At 41.8% G+C, this 21,238-nt stretch overlaps 1 protein-coding gene across 1 annotated transcript; it reads left to right on the plus strand.

Annotated features, from left to right (window-relative positions):
• Positions 11,128–13,863, plus strand: LOC8062838 (short-chain dehydrogenase TIC 32, chloroplastic). Its single transcript, XM_002464944.2, has 8 exons — positions 11,128–11,250; positions 11,465–11,696; positions 12,287–12,366; positions 12,524–12,677; positions 12,766–12,844; positions 13,123–13,207; positions 13,380–13,426; positions 13,525–13,863. Exons 1-8 carry the CDS (start codon positions 11,145–11,147, stop codon positions 13,681–13,683), a joined length of 942 nt encoding a protein of 313 aa, XP_002464989.1. The 5' UTR covers positions 11,128–11,144; the 3' UTR covers positions 13,684–13,863.

The raw sequence follows: 21,238 nt of genomic DNA on the forward strand, positions 1-21,238 counted from the left end.
ATGCCTCCTTCCTCCCTTTGATGTAGAAACTGATCTTGACAGCACTAGCGTAGATGACAGCTCCTGAGGTGTTCAAGAATGGCCTCCCTAAGATAATGGGTGCCCTCTCATCATTACCGATCTTTATTACCACGAAGTCTGCTGGGGCGTACAAGGTACCAACTCAGACATAGAGGTTCTTCAATATTCCTTTTGGAAAACTTATCGTCTGATCTGCAAACTGCAAACACATGGTTGTTTCTGATAAAGGATATGTAAAGAATTTTTCATAGAGTACCCTGGGCTTGACGCTAGAGCCAAAGTCGCAGAGTGCTTCTGGGAAGTCCACCATGCCGATGGAGATCGGAATGACGGGGCGTCCTGGATCGCCTCTCTTGACCGGCAGAAGGTCAATAGTAACTTCAGTGATGGGGTTACTCCAGTAGTTACCTGCTTCAAACATGTCTACAAGATTTGCAGATCTAATCCTTCCGGTTGTGATGGTATACCGGGGTTAGTAGCAGAAACAACAGCAGCTATTTGATTTAACTGAGATTCAATCATTTTATTAAAGCTAATTTGATTCTTGATGGCAGTAGAGAAATTAACCATTCTATTATTTATATTTTCTAGCATTTTATCATTAGATGCCAATTTCTTAGATATGTTATCCATTAGCTTTTCTTGATTAGACACTAACTCTCTCAGAGGTGGAAAATTATTAGTATTATTGTAAGAATTATTACCTTGATAGTTACTTGAGTAGTTAGGCCTCTGTTGATTCCAACCTTGATTTTGTTGAGGACGGTTGTAGTAGTAGTTGTTGTTATTGTTGATGTAGTTCACATCCTCAAGCATCTCAGGGCAGTGATTGCCTGAGTGTCCAGTATCTCCACACTCCTCACAAGTCATGTGAGAGTCGTAGATGTGCATAACTTCTTTCTTATCTCCAGCTCTATCATCGAGCTTCTTCATGAGTAGGTCTAGCTTTGCAGACAGCATGTCTACCTCCTTGAGCTGATGCATACCTCCACACTCTTGCGTGTCTGGGTCCTCTCTTCATTCCAGCTTTGGTTGGATGCTATCTTCTCCACAAGAGCTGTGGCTTGTGATATGGTAAGTGATAGGATTGCTCCTCTAGCTGCAGCATCCATGGTTTCTCGGGCACTATTGCCGAGCCCATGATAAAACGTCTGCATCAGTAGCCAACTCTCCATTCCATGATGGGGACATTCTAGGATGTAGTCTTGGAAGCGCTCCCATGCTTCTGGAACAGATTCATCATGTTGTTGCTGAAAACTTGTAATCTTCCCACGGAGAGCATTGGTCTTGCACATGGGAAAGAACTTAGCCAGAAAGTTCATGGAGCAGAGTGCCCACGTAGTATTCTTCTCCTCTGTAGCGTAGAACCACTGCTTCGCTCTTCCTAATAGTGAGAATGGGAAGAGGCGAAGTAGTATAGAATCTCTGGGGACTCTTGATATGGTGAATGTGTTGCAAATCTCCAGGAAGTGTTGGAGATGAGCACTAGCATCATCGTGTGCCTTCCCACAGAACTGGTTGGATTGCACCATGTTGATAAGTCCAGGCTTGAGCTCAAAGTTGCCATCGATCTCTGCAGCAGGTCCAGTGCGGATGTTGTCCGTAGTGGGAGCTGAGAACTCACGGATCGATTTATTCGCCATGGCTTCGAATTCTGAAGACAAGTTCCGGTGATCTTCTTCAGAGGATGAAGCTTCTTGCTGAAGTGTTGATGATCTCTTCTTGAGCTTGGCTCTTGTTTTTCTGAATAATGCTTTGGGATTGTCAACAAAATTTCCTAGAAGATGTCTTCTATTCATACATTACCCTGCATAAGATAAAATAGAAAAATATCGGGGTAAAACTGTATGAGAGAATTGATAAGCTCAATCATATTAGTGATGCGAATGATAACTCAAAATTCTATATTCATTCCTGATTAGTAATCAACCTTCCCCGGCAACGACACCAAAAATGCTTGTTGGGTATTCTTAACGTCATTACCAAAAGTAGACTTAGTTTTCTAATTCTGATAACAGCGCCAAAAATGCCAAACCTATCCCTCATGCCACTTAAGCCAAGTTGTCATCCCCAGCATGACATAAGAGACGCGGTATTGAAATATGCAATTGCTCATCTAAATAAATAACAAATGGGATCTGCAAGCGCACAGATTAATACCGATGTAGCATTTTAACCGGGAAGTATTCTAGGTATCGTTATTTATATTTTTACCACAGGGAAGGGATTAGCAATTATCAATGTTGATTATAGAATGGAATATAAGATTGAGTATCTATCATTGCATGTATAATTGAGAACATTTATCTAACTCTTTCATACAGGGTTAAGTGTCACATAAAGGATATATAAAGTAATGAATAGTGACAATGATAATTAATCTGATCAGCATAACTTAGCCACATATAAATATGATAAGCACCTCAATTAGATATTCTAGCAATTCATTAGCATGGAATTAGGATGAACTACAAGAATATTTCCTAAGTTATTCTTAACTATACAGTCTAGCATATTATAGTTAGTGCAATTATACTTAGCAATCATTGCGAGACAGGACTACGCCCATGCATAGTGATATTAGCAAGGAATATGAGAAACATCGTAATCACTCCCCTGTAATAATGTTGCTCTGCCAGCCCAATACATAAGAAGGGGACTATATAAGAATCAATGGAGCTGTCACTACCATGAACTACCCCACGATCTGGCATATAGGGTACAATCGCAGATAAATACGGTATAAGCACCACGCCTACACAATATCTATCATTTACCCATAGATCCGATGGATAAACGCTATACGATCCTAAGCATGTATATAGATCCAATCTAACTAAGCCAAGTATATAACTATGATAAACTAAGAACAATATAATTGCGAATATAAACAAGTAGAGCAAAGTCATAACCAATATTTTGAAGTAGAACAAAGTCATATTCATAATATTGAAGAACAAAGATGAACAATTGAAGAACAATAGAGAATTACCAAGAATCCTCTTGACAGATCCGGAAACCAATCGAAGATTGACTCCTTCTAGTTCTAATCCTATGTAGCTATGCTAATCTAGATGTCTAATTGATGTGGTGGCTCTAGGCTTGATCAGAGGCTTCTTCTCCCTTGATGGATAATGAATTAGGGTTGACAGGTCCCCTCCTCCAGGGGCCAGGGGGTCTAGTTTTGTAGTCCTTTCAAGTGAATATTGGCCGTTGGATCAAACCAACATTGATTGAACGGTTATCCTTGATCCTTTAGGTCGGTGGAGCGTAATCCCGAAAGACAGTCCTGATTGAACTCCAAAGGGGGGCGGGCGCCCTGGTCCCTAGGGCGGGCACCCTAGGCTAGGCCCCGTTCTGCCTCCGCTTCGTTCTCGTGGCTTCTGGAGTCTTCTAGATGTAAGATAATTGTGCGGCACGTTAATATCTCTATGTAATCCCGACATGTGGGCCTTTCTTCCATATTTCCTGATAACCCCCTGCAGAAATAGACAAACACCAAAACTCGTGGAATTCTGTCAGATAAAACCCTAAGTCTGGATGTCGATTTCATTTGGATCCTTTTCTTTGTTTATTTTATAATTGAATTTGATACTTAAGGACCGTCAACAATCCACATCATGTTTAGTTCCTTGCATACATACAATTCATCTACATCTAAAAATATAACAATATTTCTCACTGCGATCATACTCTATCATCACTATTGAGTAAATCTCTATAATGCTCTCATGCTACCTTTGTTTGCTATAGTATGCATAGGCTTTGAAGTAGTTTCATACATCTCTTAAATGAAGCATGGTGCCTTTAGGAGTGGTGATCTTACATTCAAAAGGCTTTTTATATTAAGCGTGGTGCTTAGGTTAAAATGCCTTCTTGAATCAAATTAGACATGGTGTCTAGGCTCATTTTTGAGCTAATAGTATGCTATAGTAGATATTGGAATATTTTTGTTGGACTACCCCTATAGGAAAATCCCAAATATGAATTGGGACAGTCCTGAGATGAACTCATACTGGAGATCAAGGGAGACACAACTCACGCGTCGCCAAGTAGAAAGAAGGGTGCCACAAAACATGATCCATGATCAAAGCACTCACTCCATGGAGTTGCATTCTCTTATTAGCCACTAATTATCAGGAATCAAGAAAAGATTGACAAGAGAAAAGCATGCAACATTCTGCACTATCACCTCTGAGGTTGAGAAGCTGAGACATGAGGAAGAAGGTCAACTCCTCTAGATGATCCAACCAATTTCTTCCTCATCACTCCACACGCTGGTTTGCAATCTCTAAATTCACTATTTCTATGAGTTTGAGTTGATTCACAATGCCTATATTTAAGAATCAAATCATAAGATGGAAAAATAAGATCAATCCTTTAGAAATAAGTAATTGTGAATAATAAATGTGCTATGCTAAGTATGTTAAAACAATTTCTTTTGTAGCATAGGAAGTGACCCTTAGCTTTGTGTTACAACAATGCCCTTGTCATTACTTGTATACTCCTTCAGGTATGTGTTGTCTACTAATGATTTGTAGGGATAAAATAATAAGAAGAGCTAAAGGTCCAAGCACAAATAATACAGAGAACAAATAATGGCAAGAAAGGAGTACAACAAAGGAGACAAGATAGCCAAGCAAGGAAAGTTTCCACAAGATTTTACGACTCCAACATGCTTCAATACTAAAGGTAACATCTCTTGATAAGTGATCATTACTTCCAAAATATCCTCCTTGATTTTGGCATTCACATAAGTAGTGAGTCAAACATGCTTTGAGTTACAATCTCATTTGATCCAATCTAATTAGCTCATCATGTTTAGTTCTTTATGCTTGTTCCTAAGAATCACTTTCTTGATCTTGTAGTTTTTAAATCAATGAAATATTGCACATCCTATCTTTGGAAGATGATAGTCATAATTATGAAGTTAAATGCATAGATAGATCATCCTTCCATAATGTTGAATAATCTGATCGGCCAAGTGTTTTAATGCTACAAGCCTGCTAATCATTTGTTCCTATCACCCATGTTTAGATTGAGCAAAACACATAAACATCAACTTTATCTTGTTCAATGTGCCAAAGACTAGAGTTTAATGAATAAACCTTTTGGTTCTGTTGGTGTTTTCCCACCAACAAAGCCCATGCACTTGATTTCTACCTTGTCTCTATGAGCAGGACACACTTTAGTCAACTCCCCGAGAATCCTACAAGTGAAGATCCTAGACCTATGAACATGCACACTGAGCGAAGATGTTGCTAGCTCCTAGAACTAGTACTTGACTCCGACCCGTTGGAGAAGCAATAAACATAGGTGACACCATCTCAAGAGGTGCAACTATCATGGTCTCCACCTTTGGGACCAGATAAAGCACCTAAGAATTAACATGGTAAGAGATCCTGTTCGGAGGACTTAAAATCACCGAACGCCACGCCAAGAGGTAACTTGATATTTATTAGCATTTTCCTTTAAGCATATTTATTTTTCTTAACTGCATTAGTAGTTGCATCTTTATTGTTTATGCATTAGAAAAGAAAATAAATATGTATTGCATTGCATTTAGAAAACTACTAAGCCCCATGTATTTAATATGTGATGCAACAGCTTACATACTTATCTACTATGGTGGCACAAAAATAAGTTTTAGCATAATTATTTTCCTGCTTGCATACTATAAATATGAAAAGTATAAAAATTATATTGATCATACTAAAAGATAAATGGGTATAAGAAAGTTCTAGACTCTCAAAGCTTAGAGGTTTATTACTAATGCTTAATCAGTTCCACAAGCTTTGTTGTCTATTTGAGCTTCATAGGCTTCAAAGGATCAAGAAGAACTAACAGGCAGAAGGACGTTCTGTGCCCTGTCGGAGTACTATTCACACGAGGTAAGTGCTGTTTCTGACAGCAAGTGCCTACGATACTCCAAGAGGATCAGTACGTCTTCACTGCCCGTCAGCAATCTCAACAAACTGTGTCAACATCCAGCTTGGGGGAGAGCAACCCCCGTACACTGAGCTAAGCATCCCTTACTCGCTTATATATTTATTCCTAGTACGTTATGACAAGATAAAAAGATGAATAATCTTGCTAGGAGAGCTCTTGATAAATCTGTTAAGATGAACCTCTAGAATAAACTCTTATATGGAGATGATGAATAGTTGCTCTGCTGTAATTTCTTGCAAGTATCTAGTTTTTAACCTTGTACTCTCTTGAGTTTTAGACACAACTGTTTAGACTTAAGATTTGCTCTAAGCCTGAAACTTGTGGGTAGCAAATGCTTGATCTAAGTCTAGGTAGTTGACAGATATGATATGGGAAGGTTTTGAGCTCCTATCAGTCTTGCTCCTAGAGATACTAGAGTTCTGGAGAACTTTATTTTGAAAATCTTAAATTGCTACATAATGAGTTCCTTTATGATGAGAGTCTAAAACTCCTACCACAGCCAAATACTCATGGTGATTAGATTAGAAAAACCTTTCCACTTATATTTCAACCTATAAGCATTGAGGATAGTTAAGCTGTGTAGACCCTAAGGAACTAGTCATGCAGTTAAAGTCAATATTATGTGCTCTCCATCCATTGATCTTAGCTACTTCTGTCCTCAGAAGTATGCAACCACTTACATCTATCATATTCACTATGTGCTACTTCTGTTCCTGGAAGTACCACCCATATATACACACTACACTCTATGCTATTTCTATCCTTTAGACATGCACTTATGCTGCTCTTACCCTGAGAGTATGCATTCCTCTATTTATCACCCACACACATTCTACATCCACTTAGAAAATGTTCTACTCCTACACTGGGAGAAGACACCCAAAAATATTAAATGTCTTATTCTACTTATCCAGTAAAGCTCCAGTTATCCCAGTTGATACTCCCTACTGTTATCATTGCATTAAAAGGGATGGCTGATCTCTAAAAAAGAGAGAGAGAAAAAAAGAAAAAAAAGAGGACAAAAGTCCCAATGCAAAAGAAAAGAAAGATAGCCAAATCCTTGTTCTCATATTAGGAAGGTATGTTATCCCCAACGAGCAAATGTCGAATTAGATATTCACCATCAGTTATCACCCCTCATAACTCCTTTCATTCTTATCACTTCACTCACATGCACATATGACTTGATTGTATAATTAGTTTCTCTAGATCCATGGTTTAACTATGCAATACATGCAAGTAGGTTTGAATTGTCTTTCCCACCCATGAGCTCCACATAAGCCAATTAGAACTAGGGTGAGAGAGAGAAGGCAACTATGTCTTAGTGATACAAATACCACATATTCTGAGAGCAGAGAGAAGGCATACTCACTTGCCTTGGAGAGGATCTAAAAATACCACATATGAGAGACTGAAAAGTGTCATACAAGGAAACTCTAAGTTTTATTTGAAAATCTTGCAAAACTCCAGAATAATAGTTGATCAAAGAGCGGGTAGCATAGTGCTTGACTTAACTGTTCTGTCTTTCAACTGCCCAAGACCTAAGTAATAGCTATAAGCCCTATGGTGAAAGGAAAAATGGGTGAGTCTTGAGTCAGAATAGTTCACTCTAATCCAGAGAGGAGTCCTTGTTTGAATACTTGTGTACTTGTAAGGCGTGAAAGCATTGTAGCAACTCCTGATCCATCACTGAGTCTATCTTTGCTCAGGGACGAGCAAAAGGTAAGCTTGGGGGAGTTTGTTGACGGTAGTTAACTCCTATTTTTAACTATCAACATAACTTTTATAACTGCAAAGAGATGCTCACCAACATAGGTTTAGAGGTTTGAACTAACAAATTCCATGAGTTTTGGTGCATCTATGTTTTGTAGGGTTACACAGGAAAAGAGCTAAAGGCAAACTAATCACTGAATAAAAGTACCTCAAATGATGAAGTGGGCTGCACCATTACAACAGGCTCATCGAGACGATCTAAACGGACATATCAATTGCTATATTTGGAGTCTAGAGTGAAAACATATTAATTTTACAAATAAAGAAGAATTACTACTAATGGGCCCCACACCCAAGAAAGACCCATGACGTGAGAAGAGGCTCATATGACATGGTAGAGGCCCAAGAGAGGCGCCCCAAGCTGCTCCTTTGAGTAGGCTCACATGAGGGACGATTGGAAAGCCCAAGTTAATGTATAATAGCCCAACAGAGCAAACGGTGAAAGAATTAGTCCCACATCGCATGTCTAGAAGAGGTGGGAGACTTTTCTAGTCTATAAATAAAGAGGTAGACCCTCATATTTGGGGGCACCACATTATTACGAGATGTAGAGGCGTCCCTCGAATGGATGACCTCTCATCTCTAGTGAATTAGGGCTAGACATTTCAATGTAGTAAATTAGTTCTAGTCGAGAGTTAGGGAGAGCGGCGCCACGCCTAGGTTCCAGAGGAGTCTTTGAAGGAGTCGTCAGAGTTCTGGTATATCTTTGTATCTATTCTTGTAAGACTTATGCTTTAATATTTTCATCTTCTCTATTTACTTTTATGCATTACATATTTGATTGGTTAGTATAGTTGTTATACTTTAGCATAGGATCTCGGCTCGTATTGAGTGCTCTAGTTATTACGTCTGACTAGAGTAGTAATTCATAGTATAGACATGGCGTCTAGACTATTTGTTACTAGAGGTTACACTCAATCCAACATATAGTTGTGGTAGCCCCAGGTGGTGACAACCCTGACGGCCGACGTATTCCACCATGTTAGGGTTGGTGCTTGTAGGACCGTAGTCGGAGCTTCCTAGTCCTTTCACACCCGTTTCCGTGACTAGTGTTCTGATGTCCCGAAGTGTTATTCTGTGATTGCTTTACCTTCCATAAATTAGTTATCATAGAACCCCAGTAATAGACACGTATTTAGGAACCTTGCACTCTCTCGTTGTCCTCTCACTTAGCTATTTACTCTTTTATCATAGAATTCTCCGGTGTGTGTCATATATGCATAATTCCTATCATCTATTATTTACCCCTACTTTAATCTTGTTGGTGTATTAGTTAGTAGATACATGATGGTGAACTATCAATATCTTTATCTATGGTTTCCCAGTGGTAAAATATAAATAACCATACCTAAATACTTTCGGTAAAATGCTACAGTGGTTTTTTGTGTGCTTGCGGAATCCTTCATATTTTAATTGTGCATAAGAAATATCAACAGATGCGACAAGAAATCCCTGGTGTGCTTTCTCTCACCGTAGACGTGCTCGACGTCGTAGCCGCGCTCCTCGCCGTAGCCGCTGCGTGTCTGTTGCCACCGTTGTTGTACCCATCGCTGTTGTAGTTGTCCATCGCTGACGGTGGGGAGGAGCAACTGAACTTGGAGGAGAAGTTGGAGCTAGATCTATCGGGAGAGGGAGTGGATCTGTGTGGCAGTTGAGGGAGAGAGCGAGAACGGCGACAGGGGAGAGACTACATGAGTGCAAATGAGCTAGGGTTCAGGAATGAGCGATAGTGGCAGGGTGCAGGAGTGGAAAAGGACCCGGGTGGATAAGGTGCGGTGTAAATGGCATCCAGCACGCCACCCAAGAATATTTTACATAGTTTTAGGCCTCCTAACTCTCGAAACCCAAAAGTTTAGAGAGCACTTTTTTGTCAACTTTATAGGGTTCTATTTAGTTTCCAAATGCAAAAAAAATGACCCAACCCTAAACTATTTTGATATTTTGGGTTTAAGGGCACGTAAACGTGTCTGCAAGGGTCGTCTGTGTGTGTTAATTTTGCAAGAAGCCCCCTGGCGAGGGTGGAACGCACCGAGCCCGTCATCTCGCGAAGAGACGAGGACAGCTCGTGCTCCGATGCTTGAAGAGACGATGACTTCCACGCTATTCGAGCTCGTCGTCGCTTCGCAGATCTAGTGCATTGCGCGGGAAGGCTTGTGCCAAAATCCATCTCCCCTTCCACCTTTCACCATATACGCTGCATCCTTTTCCTTCTTCTCCTAGCACAGATCTAAAATGTCCCGTGCAGAGGTGGCGGCAACCACAAAGCTCAAGGGCACGACGGCGACAAGGAAGGCCAAGGGCTCGGTAGTGCCCAGAAAGACCAAGGACGGATCGGCCGCAACGACCTTCTCCATAGTCGGATGCGGCCACATCCCGGCGGCAGCCACAACCCCTTCGGTTGCAGCAACGGCTCGGCAGTAGCCGCTCCCAGCCTCGGCGGAGGTGGTTTTCCATTCCCTCCATCTTAGTTGGCTGCTTAGTGGGAACTTGGCTGCAATGGCAATTCAATTTGTCCATCTTGGAATCCAGCACAGTAAGAACAATACTTTAGTTCTGATATATGTGCTTTCAGTTAGCAAGATTCGGATAGCAATTTCAGTTTGCTTCTAGTTATGTGCTTTCAATTAGCAAATTTTGAGATGGCAATTTCTTAAAGTTGTTACTTATCTCCCCCAAAAAAAGTTGTTAATGTATTAGTTTATGTTCTTTTACAACAAAGTATTAGTTTTGTTAGCTGCTATCTGAAATTCTATCAAATTGTTAGCTTTCTAAAAGCTGAAAACTTTTTTCAGTTAGTGCAGACCATCAGTTGTTCGTCTGATCTTTGTTTTTTTTTTACCGGATGAGAACGAGAAAGCTAGCTAATTGTAGTCCTAGCTGAACAAGCCGTAGCTGCTGATGTATGGAGTTTGTGTGAACTCTCTCTTAGTTAATCTTGCTTTGCGTTTATTGTTTTTTTTATCAAATAGCAAATTAGCAACATGTTGGTATACAAAATAGTATTTAGGATGGATCTTGTCTACATACACAACATTAAATAGCTTGCGGACAGAAAAAAGACAGTTCATTGTATAATCTGTCTTTTTTATTAAATATTAGGAAAAGATATATATATATATATATATATATATATATATATATATATATATATATATATATATATATATATATATCAAATTTCATATTCTTGCAGACGAACTCTGTCCGTCCGTGAGTTGCACATATCCTAACTTAACAGACCCTAAACTTTAATCCCTACGATCAACTACCCCAGCTTTCGCGCTGACTACAATAACTGCTGGTCACGGTCATCGTCAGACTCAGACGTCAAGGTCTACTATTTGGGCTCATCCACATCTGACACCCCCACAGAGCCCCAACGAATCTGCTGCGTGAGCGTGATGTGGTGGTTCTACCGCAAAGGGCCCTCGGGCTTCTCCGGCGCCTCCACGGCTGAGGAGGTCACTGCCGGCGTCGACGGCCATGGTCTAGTTGCCGTCATCACAGGTACATATTAGTTGCCTTGCATCCCATCCCGGGGTGGCCGGCCTTTGAAATGACCGGGCCACCACGGGCCTGGCCGGCCGCCGGACTTGCAAGCTGGAACGACGACGACACCAGGACTCGCCGGTCTGGCGTGCCAGGCGAGCTCGGAGATTTCCATTATTTACGGCAAACGATGGCATGTGTTGAGCACTTGAGCTGAGCGCCCTGCGCACAGGTGCGACGAGCGGCATCGGACTGGAGACGGCGCGCGTTCTTGTGCTGCGCGGCGTGCACGTCGTCATGGCCGTCCGCAACGTCTCCGCCGGGCTCGTGGCCAAGGAGGCCATCGTGGCCAAAATCCCCGGCGCAAGAATTGACGTTCTGGAGCTAGACCTCATCTCCATAGCTTCCGTAAGGAGATTCGCCTCCGAGTTCGACTCTCTGAAACTGCCCCTCAACATTCTCATGTAAGAAGAACGAACAGATCCTTCTAGTACTTCTTGTATATTAGTACTTCATATTTGTACTACCATCAGATATCACGTACTAACGAAGTAGCCGGCGAAAATTCTGCGGCTATTATAGTGGCTTAATATTTTTCTCAATAGGAAAAAATTGAGTTATTTTTTAAAGAAAGCAAATGGTGCGTAATTTATCAACACGTCTTTGTGCACTTTGATTTTATTTTCTCTAATTAATATGGTAATCTTAACTCTTGATAATTAAAGAGAGGTTTCTTTTGTTAGCCAAATACTAGGCCCTGTTTAATTCTCAAAAAATATCTTTTCATCCCATTGCATTGAATCTCCCTATATATATATAAAGCATTAAATATAAATTAAAAAATAACTAATTGTACAGTTTGTATGTAATTTACAAGATGAATCTTTTCAGCCTAATTTTGTTCATATTTGAATACTAATTAACAAATAAAACAAAAAAATTACGGTAGTCAAATCCAAAAATTTTTACAAACTAAACAAGACCATAAGACACATCCTGAAATCAAGGCATATTGCTCGAATGTGTTTAGTTGACTTGATGTTCTTTTCGACAGCAATAACGCTGGTGTGATGACAAGGAACTGTACACTTTCCTGCGACGGTCTGGAACTGCATTTTGCAACAAATCACATTGGTGTGTCACTGGCGCAATTATTCGAACCAATTAATTTCGTTTTGCAGCATCTTGTTTAATTTACCGCTAGAAGACTGTCCCTTTCTGCACTTGTAAATTACGATGCATGAGAATGATTCATGGTACTGTATCACCATTTGACTTGAATGGCATGCAGGTCATTTTCTTCTAACAAACCTCCTACTGGAGAACATGAAGAGCACATGCAGGGACAGAGGCATCGAGGGACGGATCGTCAATGTGACGTCTTCAGGGCATGTGATGACTTATCCTGAAGGGATATGTTTCGAAAAAATTCGTGATCCTTCCGGGTAATCCATTCTGAGTTCAGTCTGAATTTTCTCGCAAAATTGGGACCTCATGCTGCATAAATAACACCAGCAAGTCTGTTGTACATAGTTTGAACGACTTCATTGCTTACGGTCAATCCAAGCTTGCAAACATTCTTCACTCTAATGAATTGTCTCGAATCTTCAAGGTATCTCAAGTTCTCAACTCTTCGTCTGTATTTGGTAATTATTGTCCAATCATAGGCTAACTAGGATCAAAAAAATTTGTTTTGCAAATTACAGACAAATTGTGCAATTAGTTATTTTTTATCCATATTTAATGTTCCATGCATGCGTTCAAAGATTCGATGTTTCTAAAAATCTTGAAAATTTTTGAGAACTAAACAAGGCCTCAATATATAATGGAATTCGTTACAATTGGATGCATGAGCTGGCTAATGACAGAAGAAACTATGTTCATGAACAGGAGGAAGGAGTGAATATTTCAGCCAATTCAGTTCATCCTGGTGTCATCGCCACCAACCTTTTTAGGGGCAGGACTATTGTTGCTGGTACTTTCTAAGTCTAAAGATTGATTTCATTGTTTGAAAAAGAAAAGACCTCCGATCCATCAAAAATTCAAAATATCTCCAAACAGTTGCTGGCATGTGCATAACAAAAACATTCAAATGGAGCTCCGGTTATAATGACATTTATCTGTAACTATTCCTGATATTTTTACAGTTTTTTTGAACACCATTGGCAGAATCATGTGTAGAAGCGCAGAACAGGTTGGCTTTAACCTTTTTTTATTTTTTTATTACCGCCGCCCTTGTCGGCGGAATATGTATTCACCCTGATTAATTCCTTTAATAATATCTTTGTTAAGGGTGCTGCGACAACATGCTATGTGGCAATGCATCCTCAAGTGAAGGGATTAAGTGGAAAGTACTTCGCCAATTGTAATGTAGCCAGCCCAAGCTCGCAAGCTACGGATGTTGAGTTGGCCAAGAAGCTATGGCAATTCAGTTTGGAGACAGTTTCTTGATTAAGCGCTTGTCTGATCTAGTGATGCACGTATTATAGTATGTTTGTATAGCTTTTCCAATTCCATGTCAGCGTATGTTGTTAAATATGTCTAGAATTTGATTCAAAATAAAAAAAATCAAACCATTGTAGCCCTAATCTTGTGGAGTCGATCGTAAGAGTTGTTTTTACCCATTGTTAATACTGTCGTGGAAACAAGGCAATTGAATATACGGTGATGCATTGGAATAGCCTTTAGCATTTACAGGCTTAGGCTTTATTTAGTTCCCAAAAACCAAAAACTTTTCAAAATTCTCCATCACATGAATCTTGCGGCACATACATGAAATAAAAATAAAAAATACTACAATATCAAAAACCAAAAACTTTTCGGAATAAGGCCTTACATCTGGTCTGGAACTCTGGATGGGATGGTGACAATCAACTTATCAACACCAACACACACGGCCATGCTCGTCATTAAAAAAACCGAAAAAGAGAAGAAAAAATTAAAAATAAGACATGACCATGCCGATCACCGAACAGCGAACGCAATTGATGTGAAGCAGACTCCAGTCCCCTCCAACAAATTAGGCCCTGTTCGTTTACGTCGGAACAGGCCAGAAACGGCTTGGAATAATTCCTGGTTTGTATAAATCTGTGAACGGATTATACGGCCAGGAATCGTTCATGTAGAAACGAACGGGGCCTTAATGGCCGACGTTGCTCTGTCTCGGTACGGCCATGCTCGTCATAATAATAATAAAAAAGGAGAAAGAGAATAAAGAAACAAAAATAAGACATGACCCACTGCCGATCACCGAATAGCGATCGCATCTCCGCACTCCAGTCCAACACCAGATAGTTGGCCGACGTTGCTCTGTCCCGGTAGAGCTAGCAGGTTATATGAAATATACAAGCAATTATTGTTTTGCGGTTGGAGTCCAGCATATGAGAACGAAATGACGACTCCCAGGCCTTATTTACTTGTAAAATTTTTTTGATTCATATTGGTTAATAATTCTGATTCGTATCTCTCTCGGTACGTAAGCCACTAAGCGTCAATATCATATAATATAGTCTATTTATAGTAGGTTATATAAAATATACAAGCAACTAATGTTTTGCAGTTAGGGTCCAGCACATGACGACTCCCAGCTAGCATCCGGCTACAAGGCAGCTTTTTTTGTCTGGTATTTTGGGTTTTAGCTACTGAGAAGTTAAGAGCAACTCCAAAAAATATGCTATCTATGTTATCTAACTTAATTTTATATTTTTAAAGCAAAAATTAAAATTCAAGATGTGCTATCTGGTTTTCTAAAATAGCAAGTTTGCTATTCCTAAACTTTCGCTTGGTATATATATAGCATGTTGTCCTCACTAGCTATACTATACAAAGGCTATTGTGAAACTCTATGCTTTGAATGAGTTTTTTATTTTACACAATAGCTAAATCTTGTAGTTTAAAATATAATTTTAACTAGTCTCTTCGAGATGCTCTAAGCACCCATTCAACGATCTCTCTCCTATCGTGGCAATTTTTCTTTGGTGACGTTGAGCTCATCTCGTCGACTCAAACACGTTATTATAACTGCTATAAGGCCTTGTTTAGATTCAATTTTTTTTGGATTTTGACACTGTAGCATTTTTGTTTTTATTTGACAAACATTATCCAATCATGGAGTAACTAGGCTTAAAAGATTCGTCCCGCGATTTACAGTGTGTAATTAGTTTTTGTTTTTATCTATATTTAATGGTTCAGATATGTGCCACAAAACACTAGTACAAAAATCATTTTCGCTGGCACGTTGTTTTTTTCACAGGCGGTTCACAATATCATGGCGTAGCGTAGAAAAATTTCAGCGGGGCCAACAAGAGAACCACCTGTGTAAACTGTCCATTTACACAGACGGCTTACGATAAAAATCGCGTGTATAAATACCATTAACACAGGTGGTTGATTTACGACACCCGCCTGTGTAAATGTGGATCAAATAATTACCATGGCCATGAGAGCCTGGATGAGTAGCTCCACTCGGTGGGGTGTGTGCTGGCCAAGCCCATGGGCCGCGTGACGGTGACCTACGCGGGCTGCATGATGGTGACCTCCATGGGCTGCGTGACGGCTGCAGGCCAAGTGCCAGTGACCTTGGCCGCACAACCAATGGAGATACTAGTAGTCTCATCATTGGGGACCTCATCATCACAGGAGAGTTCAACTTCTTTGCCATTGGAGGCTTGAACTGCTTGGTTGCCAAAGACTTATGTTGATTTACCACTGGCCTTTTGCGCTTTGTTCCGGAAGAGCCGATTAAAGGGGAGGTCGTCGATGAGCACCCAGCTTTTTGTGGTTCAGACTGTGACAGAACATTATTTGACATGCTGGCCTGAAGTACAGGACGAAAAAACTTAATACAAGTTGAACATAATAATGTTACCAAAGTTACAAGAAATCAAAACTATACACACTGAACATTCCTAGTTTTGTTTGAGAAAGATAAATAACATAAAAAACTATGGATTGAACAACCATATCAGTATATGTCTTAATTAGTGAAAACTGAACTTTTGTCTGAAATAGGACAGGTTGCAATTATCAGTACTGCTAGACGTGCAGAGTAACATTGGATGCAGGAATTGATCATCATAAATGTTGGAATATTGCAGTGTCAATCCCTACCTGTTAGTCAGACTTGCATTTCTCTTGCACTACACTAGAATTATCGCACCCAGGAATTTCAGTTATTCTTTGGTGGTATAAATTCATATGTAACAAGCCTTCAATCAAATTCCATGTGTTTTGTGCATAGCCTGTGAACTATGAATCTATCATACAATCCTGAGAAGATACTTCAGGAGGCAAACATGGCTACGACAGTAAAACTTAGAAAGTGATCACAAAGAATTCATCAAGGCTCGACTCATCATGCATATTCCATTTCACATGCAAATCTTTTTAGGTGTAGAGAACTTAAATGCAAGGCAGAGCTCCTGCCCTTTTTCTTTCAAAAAGTCCAGAGAATACTAGAGACCACAAGCTGATGGTGCTACTGAACATCTTGAGCTGCAAAGATATTACTTCTATAAATAGAGAAGCCCCAAACAGCATGCCTGGCATCCAAAGAAATGGATGGAAATGACCAAAACCTCAACTCAACATTCGGTTATGACTACACAAGAGAGGATTCCATTTGAACTTTTGAAGTAAGGAATCTAAGGACTGCACGGTCATTTGCAATTGCAGTGGCAACTAAAACATTATCCTGACATGAAAACTGGTGCAGCAGTAGCGTACTAAAGAATAGAATATCCCCAAGATAATTCTTCTGTTCGTCGATGTGTATACCTGCTGCGGCGTCTGGCCGTCGGTGAGCAAGGGCAGCGTGGACCTCGGGCCAGCAACCCGTACGACAACGTCATGGCACCGGCTGCAGTCTGCAGATGAGGGTCTGCATTGCTTTGGATCCGGCGACCAAGTGTATTGCGGTGTGAGCGACGACAGTGGCGACGGCACCACTAGATCTGGGCTTCTTGGCGACGGGAGCCTCGGCGGTCAAAGCAGGGTCCGACAAGCCCTTCCCCTTCCTCTTCTTGTCCTTGGAGGAGGAAGACGGTGGCTTCTTCTTGGCCAGCGCGGCAGCGGAGGCATCGGCAGGCTTCTCCAACACTGGCATCGACGCCACAACGGCCACCTCAGCCATGGACGCAGATAGAGAGCGTTGTTGCGTGCAATGTTGAAGAGTCGCGAGACCTAGCGGACGGAGGTGGCAACGGAGAAGACGGAATAGCATGCGAGGGAGCAGCTAGGCGACGCAGGCATTTGCGGGTTCTGTGAACTGGCTCATTCGTCAGCTGGTCGCACCACTTCAGCCTGCAACAGAAAAGAATGCAGGCAGTGGTTGCCCAGTGGGCCTGTTTTGTGGGGCGGGCCTAGCGGGCTTGTGGACAGGCCCGAGCCGCTTGCATGGTGAGGTCTAGCTAGTCAGACTCTGAGATCGCACTTGCGGCGAAGGAATTGCTGATGGTGAGCTAAGGCTACCTGCGCAGGTGCGTCGAGCGGCATTGGGCTAGAGACGACGCACGCTCTGGCGTTGCACGGCGTGTACGTCGTCATGGCCGTCTGCAACGTCTCCGCCGGGCTCGAGGCCAGGAAGGCCATCGTAGCCAAGATCCCCGGCGCAAGGATTGACGTCGTGGAGCTGGACCTAGCTCCATAGCTTCCGTAAGGAGATTCACCTCCCATTTCGACTCTCTGAACTTGTCCTCAACATTATCATGTACTCTCTCCGTCCCAAAAAGATTGACGTTTTTTACTTTACATCGTGTTTAACCGTTCGTCTTATTCAAAAATTTTATGTAAATTATAAAATAAATAAATCATTAATAAAGTATCTCTGATGAAAAATAGGTCTTAACAAAATATATAATATTTATGTAAAAAATTTAAATAAGACAGATGATCAAATAAAATATATGAAATTCTAAAACGACACTTTTTTAAGAAACGGAGGCAGTAAGCACCAACGAGTCCTACTTCGTGACAGTGCTATCACAAACTGTCAAAAGTATGTCTGAAATCATAGTAGTATACCAGGATCTTTTGGTTAGTTGACTTGGTGTTCTTTTTGACAGCAACAACGCTGGAGTGATGACAAGGAACTGCACACGTTCCTGCGACGGTCTGGAACTGCATTTCGCGACAAATCACATTGGTGTGTCCTCTTATCGCCACTGTGGGCTGCAGCATTTGACATTTGTTGGGCACATTGTTGGAATAATGGAATTCGAACTTTGTTTGTGCGGCATCTCTTGTTTACCTGTATAGTGTACTCTGTAGAAGAAGAGTATCCCTTGTTCCTCTGAAATGTGACCTATGAGGATGATTCCTGAGAATGCAGTCGATTTCCGCACGAGAAGAAGAGGATTAGGGGAAACTCATCGGTCCCCTGCTGTTCACGGTGCCTAGGTCCCCCTTGCTTCCCTATATGTCTCTCCTCTCCCTTTTCCCATCCTCTCTCCTCTCTTGAAGGTTGAAGCACCTGCTTTGTTCCCTACTGCTCTGTTTCAACTCCTACTGATTGCTGCTCTGTTTTTGCCCCCACTGCTCTGTTCCATAGATGCAAGAGTGGAGTGGGCTGCTGCTTCCTTTCCATGTGTTGTTCTTTATTAGTTTTTTAATTCTTTGTTTGAACAGTTCATAGCACAATGGCAAGTTTAGATCTCAAAGTTGCTATCTTACTACTTGATATTGCGCACTAGTACACTTATTAATGTTTTACATGCTAAGAATTGGCAATATTAATGTCTGATTTGCTTCTGAATTTTTAGTTAACTTATATATTAATAATATGTTTATATGACGTCGCTTAGGCGGTCGCCTTATTCGCCTAGGCAGTCCGAAGGGGTCGCTTGCCTCGCTTACCTTTACCACCTTTAAAACATTGCTGTATATATAGCTAATCTCCTCAACTAAAAGTAGAAATAAATAGCAAAGATAATTTGGGCTTGCGCCTCCTAGGTGTGGCCTTAGAGCATCTCCAACAATTGGCCAAATGACTTGCCATCTTAAAAATTTGGCAAAAATTGCAACAAAACAATCTCCAACAGTTTGCTATATGGATTTGCTAAATTTGGGCGTTTGCCAAATTGTGGAGCCGCGCGTGTAGCTTTCCGCGCGCGGAAAGCCTTCGCCATCGGCGCTCGCGACAATTCTGGTTTCGTTCCCGCGTGGGTCGGAAATATCCCTGCTTCGTCGATCTCGTCGCTCCGTCTCCGGCAGGGCTCCGTCGACGCTGGTATGTCCCTAAAATCTTCCAAGTCTCAGTCTGGGGGCGTACCTAGGGGCGGAATCGGGGGAGGAGGAGGGGGCAGGAGGCGCCGTGGGGATGGAGGGGAGGGGGCAGGAGGCGCCGTGCGGGATCGACGGATGCGGCGGCTTCGTCGAGGGATGGAGCTTCGGCGGAGGGAGCTGGGTAGGGGGCGGGGCGCTGGGCAGGGGATTTCGTCGAGGGATTCATCTCCGCCGTCTTCCCTTCGTCTTCTCCCTCCTGCTCGCCTTCTTCGCCGTTGCCGCCTCCGACGAGATCGACGGATGCGGCGGCTTCTTTCTCAAACCGAAACCTCAGGAACCTTCTCGGGCTCGTCCGCCGAGCGAGCGTCGGCACGGGCGCCAGCCACCAGCGAGGCCCCTGGAACCCAGCACAGGCACGGCGGCCCCGCTCGCTCTGGTCCCGGGCATCCCGGTGCGGGCGGAGGCCCCAGCTGCCCCTGCGACCCCGGCGCGGCCGATGATGTGGGCGTGGCGGTTCTGGCGACCCCAGAGCAGGCGGAGGGAGCTGGGCAGGGGGCGAGGCGCTGGGCAGGGGCTTCTGGCGACCCTTTCGTGAGTACCAATAGCTTATGTCTCCTATGTGGAAGACTGAATCGACCTTTCCTGTCTGAATTTCTTTAGCCACTGCCTTGGCCAAAGAAATCGATCCAGGCTGCAAAACGCTTGCCGTGAGAGTTACTACTGAACACAAAACCCAGAGTTAAGCGATTTTGTTTTTCATGGCAACATTTTGGTCTACCTGAATGTAGTGTTCCACTGATGGGTCCAGCGGAGCCTTCCCCATATCACCATAGATCACAAATGATGTCTCGTCTGAGCCTGCAGCTGGTGGCATTCTGAATTTGTTTGTGCTACTACAACCCACAGAATCACTGCACATGATACTATGGTTAGCATATTCAGATCAGCTGGCCATTTCTTTTCATACCAGCCTGATGTAGTTAAGTTTCAGTTTTCAAGTGTGATTTCTTACCTGGTACTTGAGTAAGAGTGGCTCAACAGAGGCCACAAAATTGGATCTACATTAGCTGGTATTCCGACATGGGATGAATACATGGGTCTATGCCTGCAATTTTCATTGAAGTATGGTGATGGGCATCTGAATAGCACATATTACCGATTCAAGAGAAACAAAGTATAAAACGAAAGAACCTAAGTTTGTAATTTTACTGGGTGGCCTGAACACTTGTAAGCAACAGTTTGAACCCAGCAATGTTTTCAACTGCAAGGTTATTGAAGAAGCCAACAAGTCCAGTACACAAGCCAGTAAGAAGAACCAAGGACCATTTGAGAACAATATACTGGAATATCTGCTTCTTCTTTCTTGATCGCCAATCTTGCTTGAAAAGTTCATTTTCCACAATTCTGAAACATGCAGTAAAAATTTTGATGATAGGTCGGGAAGTAGCATAGCAAGCCTGATAAACTGTGCATATTTTCTATTTGTAAGGAGTATACAATCAGCAATTTACATCTGCCAGATATTTTGAGTTTACACTGAAGAATTTTGCAGTGCTTCTTCTCAGTTTTTTGGTTGGTATCCTATTTTTGGCATGCTACAGCCCCATTTAAGAACAATACATGCTCTGACCACCGGTGCTATGAGGTTTAGAAGAAGTCCCATTCAATCAGAAATTTATTCAATGTTGACAGTACCATTGTTGTTTAGTTTCAGTTAGTTTAATTTTAATTCCAGGTTAATTCTAGCTTTTTATTAATTCCAGTTTAATTTTAATTCCAGGTTAAT

Source organism: Sorghum bicolor, chromosome 1, assembly GCF_000003195.3.
Source record: "Sorghum bicolor cultivar BTx623 chromosome 1, Sorghum_bicolor_NCBIv3, whole genome shotgun sequence".
Taxonomy (NCBI): Eukaryota; Viridiplantae; Streptophyta; class Magnoliopsida; order Poales; family Poaceae; genus Sorghum; species Sorghum bicolor.

Bases quoted from the DNA above. Each gene is read 5' to 3' on its own strand.
- LOC8062838 (XM_002464944.2), top strand. From the start codon at position 11,145: ATGTGGTGGTTCTACCGCAAAGGGCCCTCGGGCTTCTCCGGCGCCTCC. The intron at 11,251-11,464 runs GTACATATTAGT...CCCTGCGCACAG, and splicing joins TCTAGTTGCCGTCATCACAG to GTGCGACGAGCGGCATCGGA. The intron at 13,208-13,379 runs GTACTTTCTAAG...ATATTTTTACAG, and splicing joins GGGCAGGACTATTGTTGCTG to TTTTTTTGAACACCATTGGC.